At 42.0% G+C, this 13,427-nt stretch overlaps 1 protein-coding gene across 2 annotated transcripts in view; it reads right to left on the reverse strand.

Moving 5' to 3' along the window:
* Window positions 1-2,442: 2,442 nt before the first annotated feature.
* CTPS2 (CTP synthase 2) overlaps window positions 2,443-13,427 on the reverse strand; it is a 122,541-nt gene continuing 111,556 nt past the window's right edge. For both annotated transcript variants that reach the window (XM_050777635.1, XM_050777634.1), the window contains exons 18-19: window positions 5,182-5,292; window positions 2,443-4,218 (exon numbers count right to left, since the gene is read on the reverse strand). In XM_050777635.1, coding sequence (XP_050633592.1) covers window positions 5,223-5,292 — 70 coding nt within the window. In that variant the 3' untranslated portion in view covers window positions 2,443-4,218; window positions 5,182-5,222. The remainder of the gene's footprint in view (window positions 4,219-5,181; window positions 5,293-13,427) is intronic.

Raw genomic sequence — 13,427 nt, forward strand, 5'->3', positions numbered from 1 at the left:
TCGAGTGCAGGGGAGACACCAGACGTACAAGGACCCTCAAGCTGACTCCCTGAAAAGGTGGTAGGGATTTTTTTATTAGGCAAACACAGGAATTGGTATCATGGGTAGGGTATGCAGGCTGGCCCGTGCAAAGCACCTAATGGGTAGGGGACGCTGGTTAGCATATCTAGTTGTGATGGTTATCTTGAGTAATGGGTCACCTGGGGGTCTGGCCAGCAGTAACGAGGCTGCAAGTGAATTGTTCAGGGTTCCTTCCCTTCCCATGATGGGACACTCTGCAACCTCAGTTTGATGTTTAGATTTCCTAAGGCCAGTTCCTGGAATTCTTTTAAGTAAAAGGCATGGTTAAACATTATGAGAGCACAGAAGAATGGCTATTTTCTTTGTAAGCCTAAAGCCTTATCTAAAACCGATTGTCAGCCAGGCAGTGGTGTGGGTCTTGTGATCAGTGAGGCAAGAAAAGAAGAAAAAAAAATATGTGAAAAAGGAACTGAGTTCCTTTTCTATTCTGTCTGAGGTTACTCCCCACTGCACCCCTGGCACCTGACACTGTGAGAGGCATTTGAACCAGAGTGACTCCATCTTGAATAGGGGCTGGGTAAGGCATTCTTAGTCACAGGATGAGATAGGAGGTTGGCAGGACTGGTATCACAAGATACAGGTCATAAAAACTCTGACCATAAAACAAGATGCGGTATAGAAGCCAGCCAAAACCAAGATGGTAACAAAAGTGACCTCTAGTCATCCTCACTGCTCATTATACTCAAATTATAATGCATTAGTATGCTTAAAGAAATTTCCACTAGCACCATGACAGCTTACAAATGCCATGGCAGTGTTCAGAAGTTACCCTATGTAGTCTAAAACGGGGAGGAACCCTCAGTTCCAGGAATTCCCCACCCCTTTTCCAGAAAACTCATGAATGATCTACCCTTTATTTAGCATATGATCAAGAAATAACTACAAGTATACCCGGTCAGCAGCTCGCGCCGCTGCTGTGTCTATGGAGTAGCCATTCTTTTGTCTCTTTTACTTCTCTAATAAACTTTATTCTATGGATTTGCCCCACATTCTTTCTTGCGTGAGATCCAAGAACCCTCTCTTGGGGTCTGGATTGGGGCCCCTATTACCATGCCTGGCTCAAGAAACATTTGTTGAGTAATGATTTATAGTAACTTTCTATGTGCTCATGTCTCACTCTTGTTCCAGTACCTGTATTCTAAACAGCCATGCTACTGTCCTTCTGTGCCTCCCTACATTCCAAGTTCAAGGAGACAGGATGGTTTATTGTTTCTTAAGTGCTCGTCCTTGTCTTTCTGGTCCTGTTTACATGCATCATTAGCCCACAGGAAAGCACTCTGTTACAAGTGACTTTAGAAATCACAATCATTAAAATTGAAAACTTCCATTTAAGCCAGACTGACTACCCCTTTGTGATGTTAAAAGTGTTGCCTCTGAGCTTCCAAACCCCTCTCTATGAGGCCTATTCCAGCTTTTAACCTACCGTGCATGTGGGCTTTTCATTTGGAGCCTCTTGTGATCTTCAAGCTGTAATTTTAGCAAGCAGGGCCCTAAAGCTCTTTAATTTTTTTGTTTACCAGAATTACTCATTACATTTTTGTATGGGCTTGGTAGATGAATTTTCTGTGGCATCTTACAAAATAAGGCCGTAATACCTTATGGCATTAAAAAAAAGTAGGGGAGGGGGTGGGCAAAACCACCACAAATAAATTAACTGAACAATTAAAATATTTAAATTAGTATTAGAAAGCTTAACTGTAAGCTACAACTAAGTCATCTCAAGCACATCCAACAGAAAAAATTAGAAAGTATACTAGATAAGAATGTCAGGGAATGGGGTAAGGACTGGGGGAGGTGAAGGAGGTGCAGGGCTGGATCCTGTCTTTATTTGAAAATTTGATATTGTGTTCAAATGTGAATTTTTTCATTTTGATTTTTTTTTTTTTTGAGACGGAGTCTTGCTCTTGTCACTCAGGCTGGAGTGCAATGGTGGGATCTCAGCTCACTGCAACCTCCACCTCCCGGGCTCAAGCAATTCTCCTGTTTTAGCCTCCCGAGTAGCTGGGATTACAGACATGGGCCACCATGCCCGCCTAATTTTTGTATTTTTAGTAGAGACGGGGTTTCACCATGTTGACCAGGCTGGTCTCGAACTCCTGACCTCATGATCTGCCCGTCTTGGCCTCCCAAAGTGCTGGGATTACAGGCATGAGCCACCACACCTGGCCTAATTTTGATTTTTTTAAATAATACTGCATTAAAATATTACTGATCCTTCTTCAGAAGTTAGAATTACATATGACACAGCAATTCCACTCCTAGGCATACACCCCAAAAGAATTAAAAACAGGCACTCCAACAAACATTTGCATGTGATTGTTCGAGTATTACTATTCACAATAACCAAAAGGTGGAAACAAATTGTGGTATATTCATACAATGGAATTTTATTCAGCCATAGAAAGGAATGAAGTTCTGACACATGCTACAACATGGGTAAACCTTGCAAACATCATGCTAAATGGAAGCCTGACTGACCAGGGGCTCTTGGTCTTTCAATGCAATAGAAATTGACATGGGGCCAAAAGACTTTTCCCAGACAAAGTACGCGAAGGGTAGAGGATATAGGTTAGCATCATCCGGTTGTGATGATTATCTCGAGTAATGGGTCACCGGGTGGTCTGGCCAGCAGCAACAAGGCTGTAAATCAATTAATTATTCAGCATTCCCTCCCAAGATGGGACACTGCAATCTTGGCTCCCTATTTTGGATCTCCTAAGGCCAGTTCCTGGAATTGTTTAAGTAAAAGACATGGTTAAGCATTATGAGAGCACAGAAGAACAATATAGAAAGGCCATTTTCTTTGTATGGCTAAAGCCTGGAGGTTAGCAGGTATGGTGTCAATGAGGTAGTAGTATGGGTTTTATGATCATTGGGAATGCATGAAAAAATGCTCTAGTGGAGATGAGCCAAAGCCAAGCCCCCTTCCTACTGTCTCAGAAGAAGCTAGACACAAAAGACCACATATATTGTATAATTCCACTTACATGAAATATCCAGAATAGAAAAAGCCACAGAAATAAAAAGGAGATCAGTGGTTGCCAGTGGACAGGTGGAGGGGAAAATAGGGAGTGACTGCTAGTGTGTACAGGCATTTATTTTGGAGTGATGAAAATGTTTTGGAAATAGCTAAAGGTGGTGGTTGCTCAGCATCAGTGAATGCAACCAAATTGTTCACTTCAAAATGGTTAATTCCATGTTATGTGAATTTCACGTCGATTAAAATGTATATATACAGGTTGAGCATCCCTAATCTGAAAATCCAAAATCCAAAATGCTCCAAAATTCCAAAATTTTTGAATGCCAACATGATGCTAGAAGTGGAAAATTCCATACCTGATCTCATTCCAGAAATCACAGTCAAAATGCAGTTGAAACTGTTTCATGCACACAATTATTTAAAATATTGTATAAAATTACCTTTAGGCTATGTGTATAAGGTGTATATGAAGCATAAATGAATTTCATGTTTAGTCTTGAGTCTCATTCCCAAGATATCTCATGTATATGCAAATATTCCAAAATCTGAAATTCAAAACACTTCCAGCCCCAAGCATTTCACATAAGGGATACTCAAACTGTATTACTGATCTTGATTCCTGAGTTTTTTGGAACCCCCTTAAATTTTGTGTCTGAGGCAAAGCATTATACCCCCAAGTCTTGGACCTATTCAATTTTACTTTTACCAGGAAATAAACAGGGTAAGAAACCGAAATGATCTTGGACCACACACAAATCTATGGCTCAGTTCCAGGTAACACAGTGACTCATTTTCTTACTCAAAATTACTTACGGCATGTTCCCTGCCATCCTTTCCATACATCACAGCAAAGGCACGGTGACCTGGACTCTTGCTCGTCATCCTAACATCCTGATCCACTGGACAAAATATGAACACACTTTCTCCCCAGCGAGGTTGTTGGGAAAAATTTAATCAGCTACAGATATTTAAGTACCAAAGGCTGCCTCTGGAAGGAAAAGAAAACTACCCCTCTGGTTCTGGTTCACAGAAGTATGTATTATCAGATTCCCTGTGAGGCTTTACATCCCATGTTTGCCGGAGAACAGAGGGATTCTGTAAGAGTGTAGTGATTTCTTCAGATAGTTCCTTCATCTTGCCTTCAATTATTTCAGATGCTTAAAAGAAAAGAATATAAATATTAGCAACACCAGGAACGGAATAATACAAGTATTTCAATATCTCCAGCTAACCTCTGGACCATTTTGACTTGCTCCAAAAGATCTCCATGTTTGAGGAAAAACTAAATAGACACAGCTTTGCATCTTCCCTGATGAACATGAAGAGATCTCACAGGAAAGCAATGAACGCTTTACAAGTCTTCCAAAAGCTGCTGTCTCTGCTAAAGAACAACTTATACAAGTGAAGGCCTGCCATAATGCCTAGGGCAATCCAGGCACTATCTGCCACTGAGCATAAATTTACTGAAGCTATCCAGGCTGGTATTCTAATAGTGCATAATAGAGCAATAGAAAAATAAGCTGCCCTTGGATACTAAGCCTGTCTCTTGCATCTCCCTACAAAGAAATAAAATACTATTTTATTTTATTTTATTTCATTTCATTTTATACAAATCCAAGGAAATCTGCTCTTCTATGAGTGGCCTAGACCAGGGATCAGCGAACTGTTTTTGTAAATAAAGTTTGATTGGAACACAGCCATGCCTGTTCACTTACATACTGTCTATGGTTGCTTTCCTGCTACAACAGCAGAATTGAGTAGTTGCCACAGGAACTGCATGGCTCATAAGCCTAAGATATTTACTCTCTGACCTTACAGAAAAAGTCTGTCAACCCCTGACCTAGACTATTATGACTCTAACCACAACAGCCCCCACGTATACATTTATAGGTGCACTTATATATTTTTTTCCTGGTCCAAGGTACATTCCATTTTCCCCAAACACTAACTCTGGACAGCACTATGGGCTGTCATGCCTGTCCTGCTAACTGCCAGTCAAACGGGAGCATCTCAAAGGAGCAAGATCCTGTGAGGCAAGTCCTATAATATCCTCCTCAATATCAAGATGAATACAGCTTGTCCATGAGAGAAATGAACAATCCTCGAAGATTCCATCTTACCCTCACAGGCAGTCCCCATTATTCCCAGTCATGTATTCGTTTCAGCTTATTTCCAACTCAGCTATCCTTGGCTCTGAAAAGCTGTCATCACTGGCATCACTGTATCTATCACTAGATTAAAAGAAGAACTAATTTAGCAAGGTATAAAAAAAAACTGGGACAATTATTCAATTTGCAATTTCAAACACATTCCATATTAACCCCTTAGTATGAGAGAAAATACTAAGGAACATTCTTTTAGCACTTTCTAATCACCACAGGAAGAGGTCAGTCCAATCACATGCAATGGCCTCTTTCTTTGGTCAGAAAAACTGATCACTTGTTTTCATCATAAACTGGAAGTTACTTATTCAGAAAATTTTAAAACGCATTTCAACTTAGACTGAAATTTATAATCTTCTGAAGACCACTGATCATTTCTAAACTTGAGTGAAAGCCTTGAAAGTAGATTGCCTTCCTGCCACCATAGCTATTGCTTGCTTTCTACTAGATGTGTTATATTAACAAACTGATTTAAAATGAAAGCCTGAGTTGATGGACCCATTTATTTTCTGTGAATCTACTCTTGTCATACTAGGGCCTAAATCTCAGTCCATCTGAGGTTGAGCATCACTTAGTCCTACTCCTACTGATGTCAATTTGTTCTTCAATGTAATAACATAGCATACGATATTATCTGGATTTTCAGTTTATTTGTTTTTTTCGTTCTTCACTCTTCTGATGACAACTGTTTCCTTTGGCAATGAGGGAGTTCAGGACACACTACCCCAAAATATGGCATCTTGGCATATTGCATATGGCCCATAAGCCTAACATATTTACTCTGTAACCTTACACAAAAAGTCTGTCAGCCCCTGACCTAGACTATTATGACTCTAACCATAACAGCCCCCACGTATACATTGCATGAAGCTGAAGGAATTTGAGACAGCGTGTGCAAGAAGTTCTCTCTGACCTTCCTCTGACCTTACCCCCCGAAGCAGGTCATAACACCCAGGAAGGATTTTTTGACCTTCTCTGAAGCAGGTCAAAAGGCCCTCAGGTGAGAGGTACCCCCAACCCCCATAACCAGAGGAAACGAGCATCCTTATCTCTGAAGACACAGGATCCCAGGGAAGAATCTGAATAAACAGGCCTTACTAAGTTCCCCTACTATATTACCATGAGATCACACTCTTTTTGCTCTATTATAACTCTCCATGAGTCTCTAGTCTTCATCAGGTCTGTTTTAGAAACACTAGAGTTTACCTGTTTCTTTGAGTCTTCATTTCCTTATGAAGGTTCCCATAATACTTAAATAAATTTGTATGCTTTTCTCTCTCTTTTTTAGAAATGGGGCCAGAGTGTGTGTGTGAGGGTGGGGAGGTGGTGCCTCACTGTTGCCCAGGCTAGTCTCCAACTCCTGGCCTCAAAGGATCCTCCCACCTCAACCTTCCAAGTAACTGAGATTATAGGCACCTGCTGCTGTGCCCAACTGTATGCTTTTTGCTTGTTAATCTGTTTTTTTGTTATCGGGGCCTCGGCCATGAACCTACGATGGGTAGAGGAAAAACTCTTTCCTCCCCTCTAGCAACATGAAAGGACTAGAGAACAGTGAACACAGCTGCGTATCCCTGATTACATTAGCCAAATGCTATAATTATTTTCAGCTGCAGTTTGGCTTTTGGCTCTGTGTTTTAAGGACCACAGCACCTCCCTAGATCCAGATCTGTGCTGGCCTCTGTGCTGGAGGATCACAGCGCCTCCTCATTACAGAGGAACTAGTCATCTACAATCAGCAAATTGCACAGGAGCTTGAACTTGGTGGTCATGAGGACTAAGACATGCATATTGGCTCAAGACCCAGAAAACACCCTGCAGTGCCATAAAAAATGTGAACGTACTCTCTACACTTGCCTTGAAATCTTTTCTCCTTCAGACCATGTTTTCACTATGATTTTAGGTCAGCAGCATGAAAGTTTTCCCTTCCAACATTCTCATAGGTCCAAGAGTTGGAGAAATAATTTTCACAATCATGCAAATTTCAAAATTAGAAATATATGGAATGTCCTGATTACCTTGAGTCACAGACACTATTCAAAATAGGACCAATTATTGACATAAATATCGCCAGGTTGGGTTCCCTTAGAAATACACCTTCTCCATGAGATAGCTCTGCAACTCAACTTTCCCTCTGAGCTGTGGGCTCTGTTTGTGGTTCCTCTTACTCAGTTCCAAATAAATCAGCACACTGATCCACTCCACTAGAGTTCTACTGATCTATGGAGATGATATTACAAGGAAATGTTTAATGCCTGACCCATCCCCAGGCTTGGCCAAACTTTTGCTGATTTATAGCAATAAAAGTTTGAATTCCCGGCCAGGCGCAGTGGCTCACACCTGTAATTCCAGCACTTTGGGAGGCCGAGACTGGCGGATCACAAGGTCAGGAGATCGAGACCATCCTGCCTGTCATGGTGAAACCCCGTCTCTACTAAAAATACAAAAAATTAGGCAGGCGTGGTGGCGGGCGCCTGTAGTCCCAGCTACTCGGGAGGCTGAGGCAGGAGAATGGGGTGAACCCAGGAGGCGGAGCTTACAGTGAGCCGAGGTCGCACCACTGCACTCCAGCCTGGGCAACAGAGCGAGACTCTGTCTCAAAAAAAAAAAAAAAAAGTCTGAATTCCCTAACAGGTGAAATGTTACCTTTTTTTTTTTTTTTTTTCGAGGAAAGGGAACAATTGGAGAAACCCTATGCTGATAGACTAGAAAAGAAAGATTTCACTCTAAACATACTGACTGAATATTAATAAATAAACAAAATAATAGACAAATCTGTATAGACAAAAAGACAATCTGTTTCCTGATTTGCATGCTCACTCCCTTCTCTGACTTTTGAACAAAAACAGCGTAGGTGGTGGGGACGGAGCACTAGAATAAAGAGAGGAGACAGAAGATTCAGAATTGGCAGAAAAGACAACATATGTTAGATAAACATATAAAACAACATACCCTGAAAACCAATCAAGTAGAAAGATACCTCCTAGTTAGGCTTTAGTTCAGAGAAATCACTTCTACTGGTACATAGGAATAACTGAACAATATTTGGGGGGAAAAAACAACAGCCAAAAAAGTTGATACATCCTATCCATGCACTCTCCCTGCTCAAATGAAGAATCCTTTCTGGTTCCATGCAACATTTTGTCATAGAATTAGCCAAGAAAGGGGATTTGGAAGTTGCACTCAACTCCCTATCTGAGATGAAATGAAGGTCAAGGATGTTCAAGTGACTTACTTGGCACATAGATCCTTCAAGGTGAAGCCAGAATTCCCATTATACTAGCTCAGGGCACAGGGTGGGGTTTAAGCTGTGCTGCAGGTAGGGCAGTAGGACCCACTAGGGCATGTCCCCTAACACAAGTGACAAGGGCCAAAGGACTGAGGAAATTTCATTTGCTTGGGTGCCAGATTTTACACCCACTTCCGTCCCCATCTCCAAGCCTAGGGAAGAATAGAGTGGGCTCATATCTTCCCCCGACACTCCTGGTTGTACTATTTATGAGCCACGTACCTTTGGACAAGTCATCGACTTCTGAGTCTAGAAAAAGTGGCAATAATACCTCCAAACTCACCAAAATGTTTTGAGAGTCAAATTAAACTGTATAAACTTGCTCTGAAAACTATACAAAAATATAAGATGTTGCTATTGATGGGGGTTATATATTCATAACTTGGTATCTCCTCAAAAAGTCATGGAAACACAAACAACCAATAAAAACTGCTAAGTGTATGATTTTCTGAATTGTTTCCTATGCCAAGTATAATTTCCTACCCACATTAGCAAGTGGACTTGGGCGGGCCTGTTTCTAACCTAACAGCTCTCATTTCCTATCTGATGGCTGTCTGCCCCAAGCTCTGCCAACACATCCAAATGGCACAGGCTGAGTTTAACAAAATGAAGCTCAGCTTGAATTTATTCATCTCCAAGGTTAATGACTGGGTTCACTAATTGTCTTTCATATGTGTTCAGAGACTGGGGGTAGGACAATAAAATAAACCATGACACTCAAGAACAGAATTATCAAAATATACGTTACTGCTGAACTTGCTGATTTTAGGACATTCATCTGCCAATAAAAAACAACTGCTAGAAATAAAATGTGGGTCATCTGAATGCAGACCAACAGTGGCTCTTGCACATGCAATAAAATGTGAGTGTATTCTGTGCTACATATGGGCTGTGAGTGCTACTCTATGCCGGATTCATTTCTGTTTCACACAGAACAAACTTAAGTCAAAAGCTAGATGTATCTGGGTATATTTTCATTTAATTCAAGACATCCAGCTGTATCTTAGGACTAACCTATCTTTTTAAGTAATCTTTTATACACACAAACACACACACATGTTTCTCACAGGGAAGAATTATCAGATATTAGAGTCTTGCATGTTAAATTGTATGAAGTGGCATAAAATACAGATATGTCCCTATGTGTCTTGTTACATTTGAACAGGGGAAATTTTTAATTTATTTGTTTATTTAAGACAGTGTCTCAGTCTTTCACCGGGGGTGGAGTGCAGCGGCATGATTTGGGCTCACTGCAACCTCCGCCTCCCAGGTTCACGCAATTCTCCTGTCTCAGCCTCCTAAGTAACCAGGATTACAGGCGCCCACGACCATGCCCGGTTAATTTTTTATATTTTCAGTAGAGACGGGGTTTCTTCATGTTGGCCAGGATGGTCTCAAACTCCTGACCTCAAGTGATCTGCCCGCTTCAGCCTCCCAAGAAGAGGGGAAAATTTTTAAACTGCACTGTCCAATATGGTAGCCACAAGCCACAGTGGCTATCTAAATTTAAATCAGTTAAAATGAAATAAAATTTAAAATTCCATTCCTCACTTGCACCTGTCACACTGCAAGTGCTCAGTAGCCATGTGTGCCTAGTGCCTACCATATATGATACTGCAGATTATAGAACATTTCTATCAGTGCAGAAAGTTATATTGGATAGTACTGATCTAAAAACAAATGAATAATGATTTTTAAAAAGCAAACTACAGTCACCATGCAATGGTCCTTGTCATTTCCTTTTAAAAAAATTTTTTTGAGACAGGATCTTGCTCTGTCACCCAGGCTGGAGTGCAGTGGCACGATCACAGCTTACTGCAGCCTCAACCTCTGGACTCAAGCGATCCTCCCACCTCAGCATCCCGAGTAGCTGGGACTACAGGCACACGCCACCATGCCCAGCTAACCTTTTATTTTTATTTTTTGTAGGAATGGGGTCTCACTATGTTGCCCAGGCTGGCCTAGAACTCCTGGACTGAAGCAATACTCCCACTTCAGCCTCTCAAAGTACTGGGATTACAGGTGTGAGCCACCATGCCTGGCCAAAAGTTTTTTTTAAAGGTCTATCTACCATTAATTAAAATCACAGCAAATATCTCTTATGCATGCATGTGCCTCCCAAATCATGAAAACTCTCTTTTTAAAACGTATTTTATGGTACCTTTCTTGCAAGACAAAACCAAAATCACCAGCAGCAACACAGAAGAATCACTATACTGACAAGACTTTACCACAATGGTCAACATATAGTTCTTTTCTTTTTCTTTTCTTTTCTTTTTTGAGACAGAGTTTTGCTCTTGTTGCCCAGGCTGGAGTGTGATGGCGTGATCTCAGCTCACCACAACCTCCTCCTCCGTGGTTCAAGCGATTCTCCTGCCTCAGCCTCCTGAGTAGCTGGGATTACAGGCATGCGCCACCACGCCCAGCTAATTTTGTATTTTTAGTAGAGACAGGGTTTCTCCAAGTTGGTCAGGCTGGTCTCAAACTCCTGACCTCAGGTGATCCGCCCGCCTTGGCCTCCCAAAGCACTGGAATTACACGCGTGAGCTACTGCACCTGGCCCCCCTTTTTTTTTTCTTTTGAGACAGAGTCTCACTCTGACACGCAGGCTAGAGCACAGTGGTGTGACCTTGGCTCACTGCCACCTCTGCCTCCCAGGTTCAAGCGATTCTCGTGCCTCAGCCACCCAAGTAGCTGGAATTACAGGAATGCACCACCACGCCCAGCTAATTTTTGTATTTTTAGTAGAGACAGGGTTTCGCCATGTTGGCCAGGCTGGTCTTGAACTCCTGATCTCAAGTGATCCGCCCGCCTCAGCTTCCCAAAGCATTGGGATTATAAACTGGGATTACAGACCCACTGTGCCTGGCCAACATGTGGCTCTTGACAAACGAAAGGTTTGTCATAGTGAAGTTTGCTTGTCAAGGACTTCTGGTTCCCAATAAATTCCCCACATAAGAAAACAGATATTCCAAGGTGCCAGGGAAAGGGTATAGGAATGCCTCATATAGTCCACCTTTACACTACCCCAAGGCAGCTGTTAAGCCATTTCTTCTCCATTAACAGAAAGAGGTGGTTGGAATTTAAAATCTTTAAATTTAAAATCTTTAAATTCCAACCACCAACCTAATAATTATTATCCAACCTAATAATGTGTAATGGCATTATTAGGATTCCCAGCATGCATGAGTTCCTTACAATACTTTATATTAAAATCCGTTTCCTGTGAAACAGCATGTTTTAAAAACAGGTTGTCATGTACACAGTTTTCCCCAAAGCAGTGTTACTACTATACTTATTTCCTTCACAAAGGGCCCCTGGAAGCCATAAAATATAAGAGCAATGGAACAAAAACCTAGTCTGCTTTGAATGAGTTTTGTATTTCATAGTAAACAGTAGAATACCACCCAGGCAGGGTGGTAAAAGCACACGGTAGTCTGTAGTACTATTAACTCCATTCCTGTCTGGCACCACACCATCCACACTGCAGTGCACCACGATCTAGTTAAAAGGAGCACCTTTTAACCAACATTTATCCCGCCCCAAGGGAAGGTGTACTCAAATGTGGTTCATTAACAATAATTTACCCTAAAAAATATCTCAAGGTATGGAGTTGAAGTCAAATAATCACAGGGGTCAACGTTTTTTTAAATGTTTAAAAGAACTGTTCGAAAGAAAGCAAAATAGAATCTTTTGTTAATTTCAGTGCACTTTTGCTTGAGGTGTAACATAGCGGGGAAAGTGGCATTTTGATAGCAGTTGAGTTTATAAAGCACCACCTCAACTGTTCCTCACAGCGACCCTAAGGAGGAGGATCAGGAGGTTTAGGAGTAGTGACTTGGACAAAATTACTCAATAAGCAGCAGACCCAGAAGTCAAATTCATAGCATCCACCCTACTCGTCAATACTGTCCCCACAGAAAAAAATTTTTTTGCACCACATGGTGCAGGAATGGCCCCTGGCAACATCAACCATGCACCTCAAAAGTCAAAAAGCAAAGTGATTCCAAGTTTGAAACAAAGTGATTCCAAGTTTCAAACAGTGCTGGAAACAGAATGTCGGATTTGTGCAAGGGAAAAGAGTACCTAGGCCGGGCGCGGTGGCTCAAGCCTGTAATCCCAGCACTTTGGGAGGCCCAGACGGGCGGATCACGAGGTCAGGAGATCGAGACCATCCTGGTTAACACGGTGAAACCCCGTCTCTACTAAAAAATACAAAAAACTAGCCGGCCGAGGTGGCGGACGCCTGTAGTCCCAGCTACTCGGGAGGCGGAGGCAGGAGAATGGCGTGAACCCGGGAGGCGGAGCTTGCAGTGAGCTGAGATCCGGCCACTGCACTCCAGCCTGGGTGACAGCGCGAGACTCCGTCTCAAAAAAAAAAAAAAAAAGAGTACCTTACTCTCCAAGTCCAAGAGACAGCAGAGCCACCCAATGTAAGAGAAGCATGCCTGGGAGGGTGAAATGCACCCTCTGTGAACAATGGAGGAGCCACTCTCACCTGCGATTCACCTAATAATTCACCTTCGATTCACCACCTTGTCACCTCTGATTCACCTCGTTCACCCAACGATTCCGTGAACAACCATTCTAATAGGATATAGATCCCTATTCCCCTCTCGCTAAGCAGGTCAGGAATGTGTATCAAGAGGCAACAGGCAAAACCCTCTGGGGAGTTCAGGAAACTGCAAGCTGCTCCATATGGATTTGTGTGCATTTTATCCTATAAACCAAGGGAAGCCATGGGGGGATTTTAAGTTCCAAAATAATGTGGGGAGATCATTCCAACAGCAGAAGATGGATTGGGAGGAAGCAAGCTGGAGGCAGAGAGACCAAGTAGGAGGCTTTGCAATAGGCAAGAGATAGATACTGGAACTAAAGGAAAAGTAATAATAATAGCATCATCATCATAATTCCCATT

Source organism: Macaca thibetana, chromosome X (assembly GCF_024542745.1).
Source record: "Macaca thibetana thibetana isolate TM-01 chromosome X, ASM2454274v1, whole genome shotgun sequence".
NCBI lineage: Eukaryota > Metazoa > Chordata > Mammalia > Primates > Cercopithecidae > Macaca > Macaca thibetana.